This window comes from Macrotis lagotis, chromosome 6 (assembly GCF_037893015.1).
Source record: "Macrotis lagotis isolate mMagLag1 chromosome 6, bilby.v1.9.chrom.fasta, whole genome shotgun sequence".
Lineage (NCBI taxonomy): Eukaryota > Metazoa > Chordata > Mammalia > Peramelemorphia > Peramelidae > Macrotis > Macrotis lagotis.
In genome coordinates this window covers 192,118,769-192,141,222 of record NC_133663.1, presented here as the reverse complement: position 1 = coordinate 192,141,222, position 22,454 = coordinate 192,118,769, and the positions used below count along the sequence as shown (strand labels likewise).

At 35.3% G+C, this 22,454-nt stretch overlaps 1 protein-coding gene across 2 annotated transcripts in view; it reads right to left on the bottom strand.

Moving 5' to 3' along the window:
* The window catches only part of UXS1 (UDP-glucuronate decarboxylase 1), a 153,366-nt gene that overhangs the window by 56,291 nt on the left and 74,621 nt on the right, over nt 1-22,454 (bottom strand). For both annotated transcript variants that reach the window (XM_074192173.1, XM_074192174.1), the window contains exons 5-6: nt 18,195-18,255; nt 13,514-13,694 (exon numbers count right to left, since the gene is read on the bottom strand). In XM_074192173.1, the coding sequence (XP_074048274.1) occupies nt 13,514-13,694; nt 18,195-18,255 (242 nt within the window). The remainder of the gene's footprint in view (nt 1-13,513; nt 13,695-18,194; nt 18,256-22,454) is intronic.

The following is a 22,454-nucleotide window of genomic DNA, read 5'->3' as shown; positions in this document are numbered from 1 at the left end:
TAAATTGGTTAATCACTTTGTTTAGACTGTACTTTCTTATCTTATTAGTCATAAAAATAACTGTTTATAACGATATTTAAAAAAACAAGAAAACAAATTCAACAACCAAAGTTTATTGAATATGTCAATTCTGAAATTTAAGTCAATTGGATAATTTCAATGGTTTCTGATTATCTTAAACCCAGGTGAGAAGTGCTTAAAACAGAATGAACACTGTTTTTCTAGACATAGTTGTGATAACTTGTATATAAAGGGAAATGTATTTCAATTTATGAAGAAAAAGGGACAAGCAAATAGACATAAAAAAGGAAAAAAAAGTTTTTAAAGCAATTTAAATGGATTCTGTACAAAAAAGGGGAGACTTAGAGATTACTGTGAAGAAATAGGATGAATTATAAAATTATAAATGCCAAAATCATTTTAATTCTATTATGTTCCAATTTCTTTATTTGCTTTGTATCTTATCAGTTTATTATTCCAATAAATCACCCATTACTCAAGATCAGAAGTAATTCCTGACATTTATCAGTAAGGATTTTGCTGACCAAATTTCTCTGAATGTGTATGAAGACACTGACACAAATATTTTTATATGATGCCATGCTATCTGACTCAAATTGAAATGACTCAGAAAATCACAAATTAACATTAACTATGTTGTATTACATTTTCATTTATTTTACATTTGTCAGTTACATTTTAATCTGGTTCTAAGTGGCACTTGGAAGTTTTGCTGGGAGTTTGACCCCTCTGACCATTCCTGATATCTACAAACAGCACCACCCTTTCTCCCTTTCTATAACATCAAAACCATCTTGATTCTGCTTTCTCACTCCTTGTGTCCCCTTACTGATTGTTACGAACTCTTTCACAATCTTTCACAATGATTCCTTCACCTCTCCCCCAACACTGCACCAACAGTCAACCCTTGAATTGAGCCTCTCAATATTTCACCCCTGGACAATGCAATCTTAACTGATCCACCTGCTGCTAGGCTCTGGCTTCTACTGATTATCTTAAATAGTGCTGCCAAATTAATCTTCCAAAGGCACAGTAAAGTTCTGATCAAACCATTTCAAAAATCACAGGATCACAGACTTTAAGGTGGAAAGGACTCTGAAAGGTCATCTGGTTCACCAACAGCCTCCATCTCATTTTGCAGATCAAGAAACCAAAATCCATAGAAATTAAATAACTCATCTAAAGTCACATAAAGAGTAAGTAGCAATGCTTCTTCCATTGCATCAAGGCTCCATTTTGCCATAATGAATAAAAGTTCAAATGTCTTAGACTTGTGTTATCTCTGACAATTTGCCACACCATGAAAGTCTTAAGCTTTCTTATCCTTGCTCCTCAGCACCTCCATCACATCCAACCCTGTAACTTCAGCTGCTCATTGTATATCAGGTTATGATATACAGTGTATCTTCAAGATCCCAGTGCAGTTTTAAAATATAAAAATTTAAAACTTCACTAAGATTTTGGGAATTCCCTATATTTGTAGAAGTGACAATTTCAAGGAAAATAGAAATGACATTGAATTCACTGAAACATATTCATCTTTTCTTCTTCCCCCTCACATAACAATCAACAACAATAAATCATGACCCGCTTCTAAAAATATTCTTAATCTTTGAAATTGCCTTGCAAATAAATAGTAGTGCTTTTTAGGACTTGAGGTTCTACTCTTAAAAACTCATCTCCTGCCACAGCAATGATCACCATATGCCAATTATTTTATCCTCAGATAATAGAGAGAATAATAGATTCATTATCAGAATGCAGATTTTTATATCTTTTCTGTTTTCTCTATTTATTACCCTCTTAGTTTCCTGGCAATAGTATATTAAATTATATATCAAATTCTGAGGAAAAAACTGGCAGATATAACCTGTTGAGTCACTGTCAGTGATTCCTGAAATATATAAAGAATTAGAAAGGTTACCACAAGTCTGAAGAAGAGAAAAAGTATAGATTTTCAAAAAGAACAAGAAGCAGGAGTCTGCAAAACTAAGCCAGTGACTGTAGCTTCTAAATTGAATTATGTACAGATTAGTTTCACAAATGTGTATTTGTGTAGATATATATATATATATATATATATATATATATACACACACATAAATGTATACATAAAGATATATGTGTATACATATATATACACACATACACATGCCTATTTGTGTCTAATAATAGGGTAGAGCAATGGGGAGGGAAGAAAAAAATTACATAACTATTATACATTTAAAAGGAATAGCAAGCTGTTTCATGTATAATTATCATTTTTATTATACAGTGCTATGCAAATGCTTGTTTTATTTCATAAAATAAAAATAAAATAAATGTAATAAGTAAATAACAAATTGAAAAAATAATAAGAAACAAAGAAAATATTATTAAAAGGATGGCTCGAAAGCAATTAGGTAAGGAAGTACTAATAAGAAAAACCTGTATGACTTATCCAAAATAGGCAGGGTCAGAAGGAAGGCTTTAATTTTTGAGATCACTGAGAGCTCTTCAGCAGAGTAGAAATAACAGCTTAACATCTAGTAGAGAGCATTCCTTCCCTACCCATATACACCTTCCCCAGCAACTGAAGAGAGTTTTTTGTGCCAGGGCCTGTGGTATTTGTACCAGGTGCAAAAATTCCAAGTTATGACTGAGGCCAGACAGCCCACATTGGAATCCCTCTTGTCCTTCTGTACTATGTGGCTAGACTAGGAAGATGAGGGGAATGCTATTGACATAGACACTTAAAATTCAGCCAAGCATTTTACAAAGTTTGCCATGTTATCCCTGTGGGCAAACTAGAGATGTGTGGGTTGGATAATAGAACTTTTTGGGTCTGGAAATTCAACCACCTAGATGAAGTTGAATAAGCTGAATTTCCAAATCGAAAAAATAGTCATTAATTGGCTGATGACTGGTTCAGCACTCATATCTGCCAGTTTATTCTTAGAATATAAAATGTAATTTAGTATACTACTGCCAGGAAACTAAGAAGATAATAAACAGAGATACCAGAAAACAACAAGATAAAAACTTACTTCCCTATTATGGAATTATTATTTTCTCTGTTATTTGAAGAGAAACAGTTGATATTAATTAGAAGGTGGTCTCTACTAGAACTTCCTCTTTTTTTTTTAAGGTTTTTGCAAGGCAAATGAGGTTAAGTGGCTCGCCCAAGGCCACACGGCTAGGTAATTATTAAGTGTCTGAGACTGGATTTGAACCCAGGTACTCCTGACTCCAGGGCCGGTGCTTTATCTACTGCACCACCTAGCCACCCCTCTCCTAGAACTTCTTAAGAAGCTGTCTTTGATTCTGTGCTCTTCATCATTTTCTATTAATTAGTAATTGTATGAAAGCATAAATGACATACTTGTCAGATCTGCAAATGACACAAAGCTAAGAAGGGTGGCTGACATAATGGATATGGGAATCAAGATTTAAAAGGCACCTGAAAGGTTAGAATGAGTTAAACTGAATAAAATAAAATGGAAAGAGGGATAAAGGTGGGAAGTTCTACATTCTGATGAACAAATTCACCTTTAAAACTAGCATTAAAATTAGCCATCCTAATGAAAAATATCTAGGAGGACAAAGAGGTTCAATGGGAAAGTGTATATTTGTGATTTAGTAGCTCAATGAGCAAAAGAACTTAGTGTACAGAATGAAGGCAGTTAATACATCACTATATCACGTCTTGGTCACACCAATAAAGTTGAACTACAGTTTACCCAAGAGGGTGACTACCATGGCCAAAGAATGGAAGAATATACCACATGTGTAACAGCTGAAGCAGCTCAATGGTTAGTCTGGAAAAGAGACTTAAGAGACATGATAACTATGTTCAAATGCCTAAAAGACAACTGGGTAAAAAATTTGCTCCCAGGGTTAGATTGCACCTATTGCTTGCTAACTAAGCCACTGAGTGGTTAATCTTTGCTTCAGCCAAAATTTCTAACCTGGGGTCCCCAATTGCTCAAGTACTAACTTCACAGCACACAGATTTCTCACTAGTCACCATCCATATCCTTTGTCTCTACACTGCCACTTGCATGCCTCTATCCACTTTCTAGTTCTGGAATCACAATCAAATCTATTGTTATTGCTCCTAAACAAAAGTATGTCAATTTACTCCATTCAAGTACCATCTCTGTGGCTTTCAAGATATACCACCCTAGCCACCATTCTGCTGTATGTGTTCTCTGTATTTGTTACATGAAACTGTAGGCTCTTTGAGGGCAAAAACACGTTTTTGTTTCGTATTTGTATCTTCAAGGCATATAATAAGTGATTAATAAAAACCTTTTGTTCATTCAGTATTTGGCTTGGCTCTAGGAGCTGAGAGGGAGATTTAAAACTAATTTATTGAAAAACTTTCTAACAATTAAAGTTATCTATTAAGTAGATGGCTTCTATTGAGTTTCCTCTACTTTGAAGGTCTCAGGGAAGATGCCAAAAGAAACATTTTATAGGGATGTTGTATAAAACTCAAATCTGATATAGCTATACAGACAAAAATCAAAAGGGCTTCAAATTAAAACAACAAAACTAATCAATACATTCAATGCTCAATACCTCATGCTGGCTGGAGTTACAAGGATGTTGAAAAGTCAAAATTGAAGACAGAGATTCTGGATAAGGTGGATTACAAGGATACAAGTTTTAATAAACTTAAAATCAAAAGAAATACATTGTTATATTTCAAATTGGTACTGCCAAAGTTTTGTTTGGATCCATTTACTCCTGCTGTGAACCTGTGAACCATGAAATATGACAGTTTTTAAGCTACCACTAGACTCCAGAGCAGAACCAATTTTCATATGAAAGTCTTGCTCATTACAAACCAAATAAAAAAAGTCCAGTTTCTCCATGTGTATAAGTCTTCCCACATGCAAATTACAAATCAGGATCTACCCAAGCACAAAAAATTTTGAAACAGGGTTTTTTAAAAACCAGTCCAATTAAGTTAGTTGAATAATACTTTTTTCAGTAAAAAGTTTATTTTATGCAAAATTTAAAAAATAAAATTTTTGAGTTAAAAGGTGGGGGGAGGGCAATTGAATTCAAAAACTAACCAGGAGGCTGCTAGGTGGCAAAGTGGATAGAGCATCACCCCTGGAGTTAAGAATTCAATCTGGCCTCAGACACTTAATAATTACCTAGTTATATGACCTTGGGCAAGTCACTTAACCCCACTTTTGCTTTGCAAAAACCAAAAAAAAAAAAAGAAATAAAGAAAACAACTAACTAGAAAGAAACTTAACTAACTTTTATGGACTTTAAATTTTACTTAGTTATGTAGGTTATTTGCTAATTAGGCTGTCTTCTTCCAAAGTGAGTTGGTTTCAGTTCATGGGGTGAATAAAAGTCTTATCTATTTTCTTTTCTTTTTTTTTTTTTTAAGATTTTTCAAGGCAATGGGGTTAAGTGGCTTGCCCAAGGCCACACAGCTAGGTAATTATTAAGTGTCTGAGGCTGGATTTGAACCCAGGTACTCCTGACTCCAAGGCCGGTGCTTTATCCACTACGCCACCTAGCTGCCCCCTAGTCTTATCTATTTTCTTTTGAGTTTTTTGCTGTTTAGTCATTTTTCAGTCATGTCTGACTCCATGTGATCCCATCTGGGGTTTCTTGACAAGATAGGTGTGGTTTGCTATTGCCTTCACCAGTTCATTTTACAGAGGAGGAAACTGAGGCAAATAGTGAAGTGGCTTTTGCATAGTCAGAATAGATCACTTCTGTGGTCTCTTCTAACTCAGATTTTGTGATTTTTGTTTTTGTTTTCTGTTTTTTAGGTTTTTGCAAGACAAATGGGGTTAAGTGGCTAGCCCAAGGCCACACAGCTAGGTAATTATTAAGTGTCTGAGACCGGATTTGAACCCAGGTACTCCTGACTCCAAGGCTGGATACACTATGCCACCTAGCAGCCCCAAGATTTTGTGATTTTTAAAAATTCTATTGTAGAAATAATATTAAATACCCTTCCCAAATTAAAAGTAAAAAATTTAAAAATAATAAATTAAAGTAATAATACATGCAAAAGAAGAAAGGAAAAGTAACAAAGGCTGCTGGGAAGAAAATTTTCCCCTAAACAGTACACTGATGACAAACTATTGACACATTAGCTTTGAGAGTGTGGATGAACCATTATGATCATCTGACTTCTTGCACAATGAGTCTTCAGCATAAGCTACAGATCGTCAATATTTCATTTGACAATCTATTCAAGTCACGATTTCTCATGTCTCTATTTGTTAAAGGGCAGAATGGCAATGCTGCTGCTGCTCACTAACTATTCTAGAAGTTACTTCTATGGCACTTGCTTCAAAAATCTGAAAAAAAAATCAATTTCTATCTATCCTATTCAAAGAAAGAATCTGGGGTCAGCTAGGTGTTGCAGTGGACTGAACACTGGCCCTGGAGTCAGGAGGACCCGAGTTCAAATCTGACCTCAGACACTTAATACTTACTAGCTGTGTGACCTTGGGCAAGTCACTTAACCCCACTACCCCACCCCAAAAAATTCTGAAAGTACTATGGAAGGAAACTTTCAAAAAAAATTTTAACCATTTTTAAATTTAGTGATTTCAAAAATACATTATCTCACTTTTCCTCACAAGAGATAAGTGTTACAACTATTACCGAGGGGCAAGGACTTGATTTTCAAACCTACCTTAGATGTCTGTGGCCCGGACAGCTTTATACTTGTCGCCCACCTCCCTGAGTCTCAATAGCGTTAACTATAGAAGGAAGGGGTTGGATCAGTAAGTCTCTGAGGTTCCTTCCAGCTCTAAATATGATCCTGAAATCTTTATTTTATAGTTGAGAAAATTTAAAGCTCAGATTAGTCATTTGACATCACCTTGAACCAAAATGGGACTGGAACCTGGTTGTTCCTAACTACAACTCTTTTCACTGTAACACTGACACCTCTCTACCTCTTTACTTTCATTTTTCCCCTTTTTCTTCTAGCTTTTAATGTCTCTTAGATTTTGTCTCCTATGAATTCCCAGGGATTAGCTTCCTATGAAATTGTGGAAATTCTTGCTAATCTTCCCTTATTTTAGTTATTCCTTAAAGCACTCAGTTGGTGGATAAAAAAAAAATACTGTTCTTCATTCCCTTTCTTTTTCATACAACTTTTTTTTGGACAAGGAGTAAGATATCACCCTCATGTTGTCATGGTCATCTTCAAGAATAAAGGACAAATGGTAACTACTACTACAATCTTTCAAAGAGAAAAAACTGACATATTCCAGGTCATATCCTAACAAGGACATTATTTCAGCTTATTATTACTTTCTTTGGGTTTTTTTTTTTGGTTTGTTTTTTTTTTTTTTGCAAGGCAAATGGGGTTAAGTGGCTTGCCCAAGGCCACACAGCTAGGTAATCATTAAGTGTCTGAGACCGCATTTGAACCCAGGTACTACTGACTCCAAAGTCAGTGCTTTATCCACTGTGCCACCTAGCTGCCCTTATTATTACTTTCATTGATAAATTAATTTCTTAAAGGATTATGCCTAGGAGAATGAGTAAAGAAAAGGGGGGGAAACCCTTCAAATTATCATCAAGGAAAACAGCTTCTATGCAAATTACTAAATCATATTAATAGCAATGATCTGGAATGTAAATAAAGCAACAATGTTAACTCTGCAAGTCTAGAACTAGCTCCATAGCATGTCAACTGTTTATACTCCACTCTGTAATAAAAATGAAAAATGATTCCGAAGTAAGTTGGTGGAGGGCAAAGTGTGGGGAAGAGGGAAGGATGTTAGTAGAAGGCAAAAGGTAGGTATGTACTAGTCATTTGCTACAAGTTCCCTTCCCTCCAAAGATACTTACTGTTAAATGAACCTTACATAAACACTGCCCATTTGCAATGTCTAGTAATCTCAGTTAGAAAAATGACCCTCAGGGAATGAGTCTGAAGAATTCCAAATTATTTTAGTTAAGCCTTTTAAAAGAAATGCCTATTTTTACCTTTTCACAGAACTACTAAAAATAGCTCAGAAAACATCATAAGAACATAGGAGTTTTATTCCCTTTTGGTTATCAAGGGAAGAGGAGGAGGCAAGGAGAAAGGGACAGAGTAGACCACACAGATATGAGAGGCATGCCTTGCAAAGGCACTGCCAATATTTCAGGGGAGGTGGTTGGGGGTGGAGGGGTGTAGAGGGAAAGGCCTAACCATATATAGATTATTTGTGGTTTCTTTTAGAGTACACTGTAAAGATGCCTGAAGTCTATGCAAACAAAACATTTATTTAAATCTGGAAAGAAAATTGCAAAAAAAGGAAAAGAAAAAACTCTCCAAGTAAGCCACCAGAAGTACTACCAGAATGTAAAAACAGTAAAATCAGCTTATTTCCTATCATGCCAGGAGAAGGCACCAATAAAAATAGATGGTCTCTTGTGCAACACTCCACTGATTCCTCTCTGCTGAAATTCTCAACTCAGCCCCAGAGACCATTAAAACTCTAGCCAGACATCTAAGCTACTTTACATCCAAATAAGATGACATGAGGACTAATTAAAATTTGAGATGTCATGCCTCCTGAAAATGAGAAAGAAAACAAGAACAGTATCATATTCTCACCATATCCAGTAAGCTCCATTCATGATTGGCTAAATATGGATTAAAATACAGCATTATCATGTTTTAAAAAACACAGGAGTCTTAAGGGCCTACTACCTGGGCACAGGATGGGAGTTGGGGCTATGGAACCCCAGTTTATATTCTGAATAGACTAATAAGACTAATAAGACTCTAAGCTGTAGTGACTGATCAAGCCTTGCTAACAAAAGAAGTGATTATTCAACATAGATTGGTATTAGACTACTTTTTGGCTGAAGGAGTCTGTGGCAAACTGAACTTATCCAATTGTTATCTAAAGGTAGACGACAATGGGAAGGTGGTAAAAGAGATAACCAGGGATATCAGAAAATTGGCACATGTGCCAGTCCAAACCTGGACAATCCCCTTTAATACCTCTTTGGATGAATTGGTTTACTGGTTCATGGTGGAAACAGTTACCAGGTATCTTACTATTGGCCCTAAGTGGGAGAATCCTAATATCTGTGTGTGTGTGTCTCCAGTTAATAACTCAAATAGTACAAAAATTCTATCAGCAAATTAGGACTGGTATGTGGCTCTAATAATGAAGAGATAAAAATATTGATAGAAAAAGTCAGTAGTGCTATCAAGGATGAGGACTGTGAATTAATTTGAGGAAGACACTGTTGGTGAAGTGTAAAGACTAAGTTGTTGTTAAAAAGAAAAAGGGGTAAAAAGAAAAGGGGGGGAGTTGTGAGGAATGTAGGGTGTTGGTCTTCCCAGGGTGTGGAGGGGAGCCCTTAGAGAATCCATTACAAAGGAGGAATGGCCCCAGTCAGTCACAAAACTGTGAGAGTTCTCCTAATCCCATTCTAAAAATGACAAACTAGCTTAGAAGAAACTAGTCCTTAACTGGCCAAGAGTAATCTAGGGCACCTAGATGGCACAGTGGATAGAGCACTAGCCTTGGAGTCAGGAGTACCTGAGTTCAAATCTGACCTAAGACACTTAATAATTACCTAGTTATGTGGCCTTGGACAAGCCACTTAACTCCATTTGCCTTGCAAAAAAAAAAACTAAAGAAAAAATAATAATCTAGTCTTAACCTTCTTCTTTGCACATGCTCAAAGAGATCTATCTGTTTTTGCTCATTAGTATAATGAGCAGGGTGGGGAAATATATCTACGATTGGCATGAATGGGGCAGGAACAAAGTCTTTCAGAGTGCTTGTATGTTGGGATTTCTCTGCCCCTCTCTCCCACCATGAGAGGTGTGCCATTTTGTTAAGATATCTTAATAAAAAACCATTTTAATCACTCTGGAAAAAAAAACACATACACAAAAGAGTGAGGAAAAAAAGTACCCCCAGAATCCAGCACCTTATTCTCAGATAGACTGCTAATGCAGAACCACCCATAGAAGAATACATATATAGCTCTGTCTATACACAGTACACAGAGAAGAAAGAGCCAGCATAATAGCATAGTTATGATAGAGCACAAGCCTCAAAGAGAAGAGATCAGGGTTCAAGTCCCACTTTTGATAGATCTTAGCTGTATTACACTGAACAAATCACTTTAACCTCTCAGTGCAATACTCCCAAGAGTATAAATTGAGAGAAAATACCCATCTGTGTTAGTAGAGGAAATTTCCTAGTTAGGAGTTTCTATTCAAATGAAAGAGGACCAGGTCAAAAATACAAACATCCAGACACAGACAGACAGACATACTTCCTCTCTCTTAACCTGAGGGGAAAAAAAATTCTCCACTTATGAGAACTTGCAAGGTAGAAGAACTAAGCTTTTTTTGGTAGGAAGACGGAAATACTTTGCTATATCTTGACCTATCACTAGATGACATCTATCATCCTATGCATTTGGGATTGCTTGAGTTCAAATTGGTTAAACCTTACTTCACATGCAGTAAAAATAAAACACCTTTCTGTATTATTTAGTTTTTAATTCTTACTTAGAATTATTGAATATCAGTTTGAAATGAGGTCCAATGCCCTCATTTTACAGATGAAAAAACAATTTAATTTTTATATAGTATCCTTTGAAGTTAGGCATTTAAACAATTTTTTAAAATGATAACAACAGTAATTGCTGAGAATTTAATTCACATCTACTAGAGAAAAGGATTTGGGCTCTTGTCTTCTATAGTTTTATAAAGTGAAGAAGTGGAGTATATGATGATCTAAGGATTTTTAAGTTAAAATATTTTATGATCCAAAGATTCTAAAGAGCTGTGAGCTTTGCATTCTAGCTTTATATTTAGAATGTGAAAACTAATGTTAAGAAATCCCAAGTTAGATGATTAAAATCACAGCATGAGATCACACAATTTAAGGCTAAAAGAGATTTCAGAAGCCACAAGAAATGCAGTGACTTGCCCAGGGTCACATGGTGACTCAAGTGGTAGAGGTAGGCTTCAAGTACTTCTATTCTGACTTGAAACCTTGTATTTTTTCTACATTATAAGTTCCATGAGAGGGAAAAACCCAGATTCTTATTTTAGTATGTTTTGACAATGCTATTTTTTGCCTATAATAATTACTAAAGTTATTAATAGTCCAAGCCTTTCATCAATATTCCTCTTTATATTAATTTTTAGTGAACACATAAGTCAGCAATGAAAAGCAAATGAGACTCGAGAATTTCTTTGGTTAGTTTGGGAAGTTCTAAAAGAAATTTAGAGGAATATAAGAATAAGATCTAAAACAACTGTTGATTACTTCTTTTTTTAAATCCTTCTACACTCTTTAGGTGCATTGTCCACAGATAAAATGTATTTGTCTTTCTGGGAAGATACAGTTATAATGGCCAACATCTATCATGTATCTTCCTTAACATCATTTGCCATTGACAAAGACCTCACAACTACAATGCAGGCCCTACACACACACACACACACACACACACACACACACACACACAAACACACACAATACCTACTTTTTAAATCTCCCATTTTATATTAATACTCAAGGTGAGTGGGTTTTCTCATAGAATGTTCTACAATCTAATTACAACCTGTTTCTAATCTTATCACCTTCCTTCACTTATTCTCCATCCCAACCATAGGAACCAAATAATTAAGCATTTGCAGAATGTTCATTCCACCTTCTCTGTGTATTTTCATTTGCTATGGCTCTTGTCAGCAGTGACCTTTGTCCTCTGTTTTCCAAACTCAGCCCCCAACATCCCTTTGTAAAAACTTTTCCTATCCTCCTCAAGACCCACTTTTAACCTGAAGTAATTTCTCCCTTCTCAAATCTCTCATAAAATTCACTTTGTCCTCTTCCATGAACAAATTATACATAGGTGAATCTGTACTTTCAAACAAACATTTATTATTCTTGTTTTTTCTTATGTCATCTACTAATCTATAAACTCCTTGGGGGGGGGGGCTGAGTGTGTCTTTTTCATCTTTGAATCCCCAGCAATAAGCATAGGTCAGGAAAAAAAGGCATTTTTAACCTCCCAAATTAATTACTTTAATTCCGTATCGTTCCTTCCTTGGTCACCCATACCCTTTCCTACTTACCAAGGTTCTAATTAAATAATTTTTCTTTTTTGATTCCATTGGTTTCTTTGTACAATAAAAAAATCAAAAGAAACAAAAAGAAATTCATCTAATATCTTTGTTTTTGAGACTTAATTGGTATAACCTAACAAGTTCTAAAATTCCAGGCATCTTTTCATCTATAAATGGCCTTCATGCATGACTGAAGGAAATCTTCACAGAAGAAGAATTACACAAGTACTGTGCTCTGGATATGCCAAAATGAAATAGCATAATTACTACTTCATTAATCCAAACAACTTACAAACATCCACAAAAAAATCCTAAAACTTTTCAAGGTCAAAGAATGTTTTGAAACACATTTACTTGTTTTGGTAAGGGAAAGAAAGGATTATAAAAAAACATATTGCTAATTATAAGCATTCTTTTCTTTGGTGGTGGTGGGGGAGATGAGATTTTCTTCCTTTAACTCCCAACACTCTTTCACCCTGATGAATTTCACCACTGTCAAATAAATCAGCAAGTGCTAACTTTTTGGTAGCTATCAACATATTTCCCTGCACTATGCCTGTACTAACCTAAAGAGAACAGTAACCATTTGTTAGCATTTACTGGGAGGAACTGAAAGACTTCTCTAGGACATACCTCAAACCTCAATTTCTTTCAAATGTCAGAGAGAGAGAGAGAGACAGAGAGAGAGAGAGAGAGAGAGAGAGAGAGAGAGAGAGAGAGAGAGACAGAGTGTGTGTGTGTGTTTGAAGAGGGGGAAAGAGAAGAAAAAAAGACCAACCAAAGAACACAAATGTATTTTTTCTTCTTTATATAATACATGAAATGATAACAATACATGGTAAATTGAATAAGAAATTATACAAAGTTAAAGAAAACAAATAATCTGAATTACCATAATCCTCCAACTTCTTTTCTAAATATTATTCATAATATTCATATAGGCTGCAATACACCAAGTCTTACATGACACAAAATTTCATTTTGTCAGTTTGATTTATTTTATTTTTATTTTATAAATACCTTATTAACACCATATAAAGCATTTTTAAAGTGTCTATGTATAATATACTATGCTGAGAGTTTAGGCTACAAACATAAAAATGTATCAATCTTTACTGTCAAAAAATTTATTTTTAAAAAAAAAATTTATTTGTCTTTCCAACTATATGCAATAGTAGTTTTTACCAGTCATTTTTTTTGCAAGATTTTGAGTTTACAAAGTTTACAGACTTAGGTAACCATTTAAAAATAAACCTCTTTATAACTAGAAATTTAATGCAAACTTGCTTATACTTCTTAGCAGTTAGCAAGAGGATAGATAGAATGCAAGAATGCATATACACCAATAAAAATTTCCCCCAAATAAAAATTCTGTCCAAAAGTATAACTACCACATAAGATATGTTCACTCACCTTCAATGTAGAGGGGTTCTACAACATCATGGTTAATTAGCTCAAAGTTTTCATGGCCGATCCAATGTTCCACATTTCTTTTCCTGCCCGTAAAGAAGTTGTCCACAACTGTAACCTCATGGCCATCCATCATTAGTTTGTCAGTAAGATGAGAACCCACAAACCCTGCTCCTCCAGTTATCTGCATTAGGACAGTTTGTATGAAATATTTACAGAAAACACCAAAGAAATCAGATGAAAACATATTTCACAAACTGACTTTTGCAGTTGGCTGGGGATGGGGAAGGGTAGGGGTGGGAAGGGGGAGAAGTAGGATGGGAAGGTGGGAGGGTAAAGATATTTCAGGTAATACCTTTACTTCTACTCCAGAGCAAGCAAGCATAAATATCTCAACAATCTCTAAAACAACCAAAAGACATTACTCAGGTAATTGCTTGGGAAAGTAGGTGTTACAAATTCAAAAAATTTACATCCTGGTAGTATTCTGTTTACACAAAATATCCTAAGAAATGCTGGAACAGCACAACCTAAGTTGAAGACCTAACAGAATTACATTTATTAGAAATCAGAGAATGAGCATTGTATGAGTCATGCATTAAATGTCTGTGATAGATAAATAGAACAAGAATTCACCAAGAAAAAAATTAAGAACAAAGACCATTCATAGGCTGAAGCTTTAAAAAAAAATGGGAAAAAAGAAAACTACAGCCTGATTATCATCATAAGAAGGTAAATCCTATGTAGAATCTAACTATGTGGTGCTTAAAATGTGATATAATTATGTAGTTACTGTGAAAATAGCCAATTTCCTAAAATTAAAAGCCACTAAGAAAGACAGGGTCGAATTCCTTCTAATCATTTGAATGAAAAGATGCTATCATCCTTCTAATCATTTGAATGAAAAGATGCTATCATAATACTATATTGTGTATCAGAGCTTGGGAAGGAGGTATGGGAGGAAAGTAGAGACCAGATAGGTATAAACATTTTTAAAAAATTCTATTCTGATGTCCATTCTGTTATAGAAAACCAGTATCATTCGTTTCATTTTAAAGTTCCCAGGGGGCAGCTGGGTAGTGTGGTGGATAGAGCACAGCCCTGGAGTTAGGAGGACCTGAGTTCAAATACAGCCTCAGACCCTTGATACTTACTATATAACTTTGGGCAAGTCACTCAATCCCATTGCCTTGCAAAAACAAAAAACAAACAGAAAAGTTCCCAGACAAAATTTCTAGGTCATCTAAGCCTCTCCTACTCTGCTCAATATTCATCCTTTCTCAGTCACTCCTCCTTTTCTCAACCTCCTTCTCCACCCCACTAAAAAGCTAAAAGGCAGTTTGGTATAGATCAAAGAACAGTGATCATGGAATCAGAGGATCCATCTAACCTGGCTCAGGCACTTCCTAGCTGTGTCACTAAATGTTGCAGTCTCAATTTCTCCATCTGTAAAATGGGATATATATATATACTCAATCTCTATTTCACATGGCTGTTATGAAAAAAAAATATTTTGAAAATCTTGAAGCATTATTTGTCAGCTATATGATGGTGATGAGGAAGAACAGGTGAACCTAATACTTAAAAAACACATGGTCTATTATCTTTCTAAGTCTTAATAAATATATTTTATTAATGATTTTGAATTATCATTCTTAGGAAGCAGAAAATGTGATTGTTCACATGTTAGAAACATAGACTATTAGAATGAGTTGGGTAAGGGATCAGAAATTTAGCATTCAAAGTGACCATTTAGTCTTTTCATTTTACAGATTAGAAAACTGAGGCTCAAAAAGATTGACTTCTCCAAGGTCACACAGGGTCAGGGTTCAAATCTAGGTCTTCTGAGTCTAAATCCAGTGCTCTATTCGCTGTACCAAATGTCATTTAGAACCTTAGAAGGCAAATAATCCAAATGGGACATTTTACAGATGGAATTCAGAGGTTAACTTTTAATGTGCTTAAATTTGTTCACTATTAATAAGACATTCATGGTAACTTTTCAGAACTACAGAATCACATGACTGAAAGTGATGTTAGGATCATCTAAACAGAGATAATAATGCCTGCCCTATCTCATGGGATGAATACTAGGCAATGACTATAAAAAGCATCTCATGAACCATCAAGATTGTTGCTGTTATCTGTTCTTCAAGAGGACTATGACATCAGTGAAGTGATGCCATGATATCTAAGTAACTCTGATTTAAGTGAGAGAATGCTAAAATAAAAGATAGCATTATCTAGTCCTGCATATGAAGAACCAAGGCCTGGGCTTCCAATGTAGAGTTATTTTCACTACTCTACCATGCTGTACAGTTTGTGATCATGGATCAGATCTATGTTTTATCTGAATTAACTTTACTGATACATACTTTTAGGGAGGCACTGGAGGGAGACTAGGAGAGAAATACTAAAAAATTAATGGAAAAAGGAATTACTAAAGAAAAAACTCTAACCCTTAGAATAGAATTGCTATTTTGGTCTCAGTCTCTCTAAATTCATAAAGTGCTTTTGCAGTTATTATCTCATTTCATCTGTGTATCTACCTGGTTAGATGGGGAAAGAATTATTAACTCTGTTTAAATGATCTTAGACTCTCTTTCAACCTGTTAAGTCTCACAGCCTTTAAATAAAGCTAAAGAACAGAGAGAAGGCTAAATTTGGAACATGATTACTTGGATTCAAAACCTAGTTTTGTAACTTACTTATTATCTGTTTGATCTTATCTGTCTTTTTGCTACTCAAAGATAAGTAGGTTTTTCTTACAAATGTTTCTCCTTTTTTTCTGAAAAATCAACCATTTTTCTTCAGGCCTCAATTTCCTCCTATGTAAACTGTGGGGGGGGGGGGGGGGGAATTACTCTCTCCAGGTCTTTATTTTTTCTCCTCTTTAAAGTGAAGAGGAATTGGATTAGATGACTTCCATGGTTTTTTCTTCCTCCACATCTATAAACCTAGACTTTTAAAAAAGCTCTTTTTTTCAAACAAGGCAACAAATGTAAATTTATGGCAAAAGGAGAGAGAAAATTAGGAAAGAATATTAGCAATTATTATAAAATAAATATGAATAATTTGATCCTCAAAATAATAGGTGCTATTATGATTTCCATTTTCACTTGAGGAAATGAAGACAGACAAGCTTAAGTGACTTGTCCAGGGTGATGTAGCTAACACGTGTCTGGGGCTGATTTGAATTCTAGTTTCCAGGCTCTGGGCTCAAATCTCTGTCTAGTAGACTATTTAACCGCCTTGTATTATAATCATCTTAGCATCTAAACTGCAGAGTCAATAGCCTAGAACCCAAAGTGGTTTGTGTTGTTTTAAGAATTATACAGGCTTGTTTCCTGTATTCCATCAACTTCAGTAGTGGCATGAAATTGGCAGAAAGTCCCCTGGCCTTGGCCGTAACCCACCAGATTTGCTTTAATGGAATAATTCTCCTCTATCAGGAGCACTTAGTGTTTTATGTTACTTAGCTAGACAGCCAGAATATTTTCTTCTTATCATATTCAGGCCATTAAACAAGCATTCCTAATAAAAGGAATACAGATATAAGCTGAGGGCTTCCGGAGGAGAAAAAAATTTCACCAGAAAAAGGAAGTCAACAATGAATAAGAAACAAATCTTCTGGTAAATTTATCCAAAGGTAGCAATAGAAAAGGCTTGTTATCTTTTACACTAAAAATTGGATTATGGGATTATACAACCCTAGGTGTTATCCAAATACAAACTCCAGTTGATGCATTAATGTTAATACTTGTGCCAAAAGCATACAAAATGCTTAAATTCAAGCTTGACATTTAAACGTGAGGTTGCTCAGCAATAGGGAAAAGGATTTCAAAGCTTATTCCAATAGACTATTCTTGTATATAAAAATTTCCAAAACTCTTTCATCAAAAGGGCCCTAAGTTTTAGGGTTAATAAACTTGTAAATTAAAGGTATATAACCATTTCATAAATGTTAAGTCACTCTATGAACACTATGATTTTTCAAGCTTAAACAATCATTCAAAACTACAAAAAAACCAGATGAACTTCTATCTTTTCTCCCAGTTTAACTAATTCTAGGGCAACTGCTCTAGAAATAGTAAAGTCATATTTATAAAATAGAATAATTTCTGCTACCATTTATCACCCTGTAATCTTTGTACATATGACCATGTATAAAGGTTTCTTCAAAACCATTAGAGCCTTTAACAAATTATCAAATGATCATGACTATGCCATTAATCAGAAAAACTCAGCACCTGAGAAAGAAATAATTGCCCTGTGCCACTTCATCATGGGTCACTTCATTGGAACTCAGATGGGACCAAAGATAAGAGCTGACATTTGAAATCCTTTCTGGATTGCTGCAGATCTGGGTTATGTGACTCACCCAGAAAAAGCAGATGACCAATCTTGTCTGCTCTAAAAAAACAGAGTTTTTATGTAAAGATGGTATATGTTTGCTACTCAAAGATAAGTAATATTTTTCTTACAAGTGTCTCTCCCTTTTTTTTAAGTTCTGACAAACTGGAATATTATGAATCCTTGGATAAAGCTTATACTATTTTTAATTTCAAATATCCTAAAAAGGAAGGGTTAGAATTCGTAAGTTAATGAGGATCACAGAACAGAATAAAGAATTCCTTTATTAAAAAGAACACTGTGAATGAAGAACAAATATATACAAACTTACCAAAATTCTTTTTCGATCCTTTTCTGATAAAAATTTCACTGGTGGGTACTTCTGGGTAAAGCTACAAAATGTAAAGATAGACATACACATACACACAAAATGGAAAGTCAGAATTAGGGCCTCAATTTCATTCTTTTTGAACTACTGAATCACTAATAGCAGCAGTTCTTCAGAACAAATGCATTATTCTTCTGCCCTTAGTCTTAATGAGCAATGGGAAAGCTCACTTAGGGCAATTCCTATATAAAGGTTATATCTATTGTTCATTCAATTCATTGAATAAATGTTATATAACTTGCTGGTCCACCATCAAACTTGGGCTCCACCACAGGAGTCAATATATAGCTGGAGCTAATCACCAAAAAGATGCACAATAAAGGTAATACACAAGAGAGTTAAATACCAAAATAACTGCACAATCAAGATATTGCTCAAGCCTGAACAGGAGACAACAATAGCCATCCTTTCCCAATTCTCAGAGCAAGGAGGGATATCAAGTTGTGTTGAACAAGCAGTTGAAATAATTGTTTCTTTTCACTTTTCTATTAGCTTTCTTTCCTATTCTTTTTTTTCTATTTCTTTTCTATTCACTTTCTATTAGCTCCCTTCAATTCCTTTGAGCTTCAAGCTTATTTCTTTTGTTTTTACAACCCCCAACTTAATCTTTTCTACTCTCTCCAGCTATCACCAGTCCATCTGAATAGTACTGAAGTCTCAAAAGCTCATCTATTCCTGCCCCAGGGATGCTTTACATAGTATATCACTTGTCTTGACTTCTATAGGGCAAGGCTGATTAAGTTTTTTTTTCTTTTTTGCATCAGAGAAGTCTGGGAAAGTTTAAGAACCCCATCTCAGAATAATGTTTTTAAATACATAAAAGAAAATACATAGGATTTGAAAGGAAATAAATATAGCTAGTTTAAATAGAGTTATCAAATGTGTGCGTGTGGGGGGTAAGTTTACAAACCATAGGTTAAGAATCTCTGCTACAGACCTTGTCTATCATTGTGTGCATGCATACACATAGATACAGATACTTGTATACACAAAATGTGCACATATATTTACAGCAGACATATCCACTTATATATATGTACATATTGTACACGTATACAGAAATATTCCTGCCCCCCCCCACACACAGAAAAATGAGGGGGGGGTGTGAGAAAAATGTCAGGGGTGTGAACAAAGGTAGTTTAACAAATGTGGAACTTTGAAAGTGAATTGGAGTAAATGATGTCAATTGGGAAACTGTAATAAGGCTCTACTGGTAGCACCCTAATATCAGAAAAATCAAAAAAGGTCAACAGCGGATTCCCTGAGATGAAGCCAAGGGAGGACACAGATCAGGGTGGTACAGAATGGGAAGGTGTGCATAGGTTATAATTTGTATTTGCTGGCGGGAACTTCCAAATCAATGAGGCCACATAGCCATTTAATATTTGAACAGGACAAATTCATTTGGATACCCTGCACTGGTATCTAGACTATCAACAGTCCCCAGATAAATTTGTGAATCTTCTTCAAAGGTCTCCTTCCAGCCCTTGGCATAGTGCCAAATTACTATCAACTTTACTTGGAAACTACAATATCATCATTTTTCCAACATCAACAGCAGAGAGCATATCTAATTTATCTTTGCACTGACTTCTCCCTTTCTTTCTTTCTTTGCCTACAGCCAGATATATAACCAAATCCCAATACTTTCTCTTTCAAAAGTAAAATGTCACTTGCATTTACTCTCTTTTTCATTGTTATCCTAAAATACCTTACTATCTGCTTCTGTCTTGCATCAATTCATTCCATAACCTGGCCTCATCTTACTCCTCTAACCTTACTTTGTACTACATCTGAATCTATAGTCTCCATTCTCGTCAAGAGATTTGTTCATTGTCTCAGGAATACACCAATGTTCTTCTTGACCACTTGCTTTTGTCCAAGCAATTCCCTATTGCCTGGGGTTCACTTCTTCCTACTCAGTACTTAAATATTAGTCCACAGATTATATCTCTCCTCTCTTTTGTGAGCATACTTCCTGAGATTCCTGTCTACAATCAAGCCCTCCACTCTTTCTCTGGTATCATGATCTTATTAATTCTTACAGTCTGGCTTCTTGAGCTCATCATTCAACTAAAACTCCCAATGAATTCTTAATTGAATCTAAGGTCTCTTTCTCAAATTTCTTTTTTTTTTAACTTCAACTTTTTAACCTCACCTCTCTGTTTTCATGAGTATGACTAGCCTACTTGTTTTCCTGCCTGTCTGATCATTCCTCTCTCCCTCCTTTGTTGGATATTCATCCAGTTCACTGCCACTAATTGTAGGTATCCATCATGACCTTGCTCTACCATGTCTTCTCTTCTTTTTCCCCACACTATTTCACAGCTCCCCAGAATTCAATCACCTTTTTTCTACTAATGATTCTCAAATCTAACTGTTCAGTCCTAAGCTCTTTCCTGACCTCCAGTCTTATACTCTAGTTGCTTATTGGAATCTCAGATTGATTGTCTGCATATATCTTAAATGCACCATGTTCAAAACTGAATTCGCTATTCCCCCGCCCACTCTCAAGTTCTCCCTTCTTCCATACTTTCCTATTGCTACAAAATGTACCATTGTCCTAGTGACCTATGATGCTTTTGATTCACTTCCCATATCCAATCTGTCATCAATAAATATAGTGGAGTAAATATTGGTAATAATAATTATTAATAATAGTAATAACAACAATACAGAAGAAACCTGTCTATCAGGAATATATGGTATCAAATTGTATTTCTAACGTATAGAGGTTGAGTGGACTTAACCACTTATCTAAGTGGTCAAAGATTCTAAACTATAAATTCTAACTCTGAGTTATAGAGAAGTTTTCTCATTGAGTTTCCTATATTAGATTTCAGCCAAAAGAACAATTGATATCCATATAGCTCTTTATAGGTTTGCAATGTACTTTACAGATATTATTTCCTCCTATTTCCAAGTTCATAACCTAAGTGTAACCTTCATCTCCTCATTTTCTCTCACCACCACTACAAGTCCACTAAATTCTAACCTCCTAATACCTTCCCTCCTCTAACATTATCAGCACCTTGGTGCCGGCCCTCATCACTTCACCCCTGACTTTTATATCAGCCTATTGATTGGACAACCTGAATCAAGTCTTTCCCTCTCTAATCTATCCACCATTCAGCTACCAAAATGATCTTCCTAAAGTGCTAGTCTGATCATGTCACATCCAAAGCAGCCCTTACCCCAATCAATAAATTTCAGTGTCCCCCAATTATCTCCATAATCAAGTATATAATCTGCTAATCTTTTATAGCCCTTCATAATCTGGCCCCTTCCTCCCTTTCTTATATCACTGAGTAGTTCAAGATCCAGTAACATTGGCCTCCTTGCTGCTTCATAACCTTCCATCTCATATATGCACTCTCACTGGCTATTTCCCAGATTTTTGAAAGCTTTGCCTTTTTGATTTCTGGATTCCTTCCAGACCCAGCAGGAATTCTACCTGTTCCAATCCCTCTTAAAAATATTGCATTCCCTCTGATTATTTGTAATTTATCCTCCATATATCTTGCTTGTATATAGATGTTTTCATGTTATCTCTACTAAACTGTGAGTACCTTGAGAGCAAGGAGACTATTCTTTTGCCTTTCTTTGTGTCCCCAGGGCTAAGGCACATTCTAGGTTATTTAACAACTAATTATACTACAGTATAGTATAGTTGACTAACTATAACCTAAGAATTTTAATTTCCCTTATTTTGAAAGTGTATCTCTAATGATTATTTTTGTTTTAGATTTTTGCAAGGCAAATGGGGTTAGGTGGCTTGCCCAAGGCCACACAGCCAGGTAATGATTAAATGTCTGAGACCGGATTTGAACCCAGGTACTCCTGACTCCAGGGCCGGTGCTTTATCCACTACGCCACCTAGCCGCCCCTAATGATTATTTTTTAAAAATTTTAATTTTCAGTTCCAGAGTCTCTTCTTTCCACTCCCTTCCCCACCCAATGAGAAGGCAAGAAATATCACACTCACCCTAATGATGTTTAAAAGCAATAAAAAGGCAAATAGCATGCAGAATACCTGGGGTTTTCTGAGAAAAAAAATTATTTCCAAATTAATGACCTATAATGCTTATAAGCAAAATTGATTCCACTTTAAAGGCTTTTGTTTAACTGTGTTTCCATAAATAACAGGCTTTTTTGCAGCATGCTCACAGCCTCCTTGGCTATATGCATTAAGAGAAGAGAGAA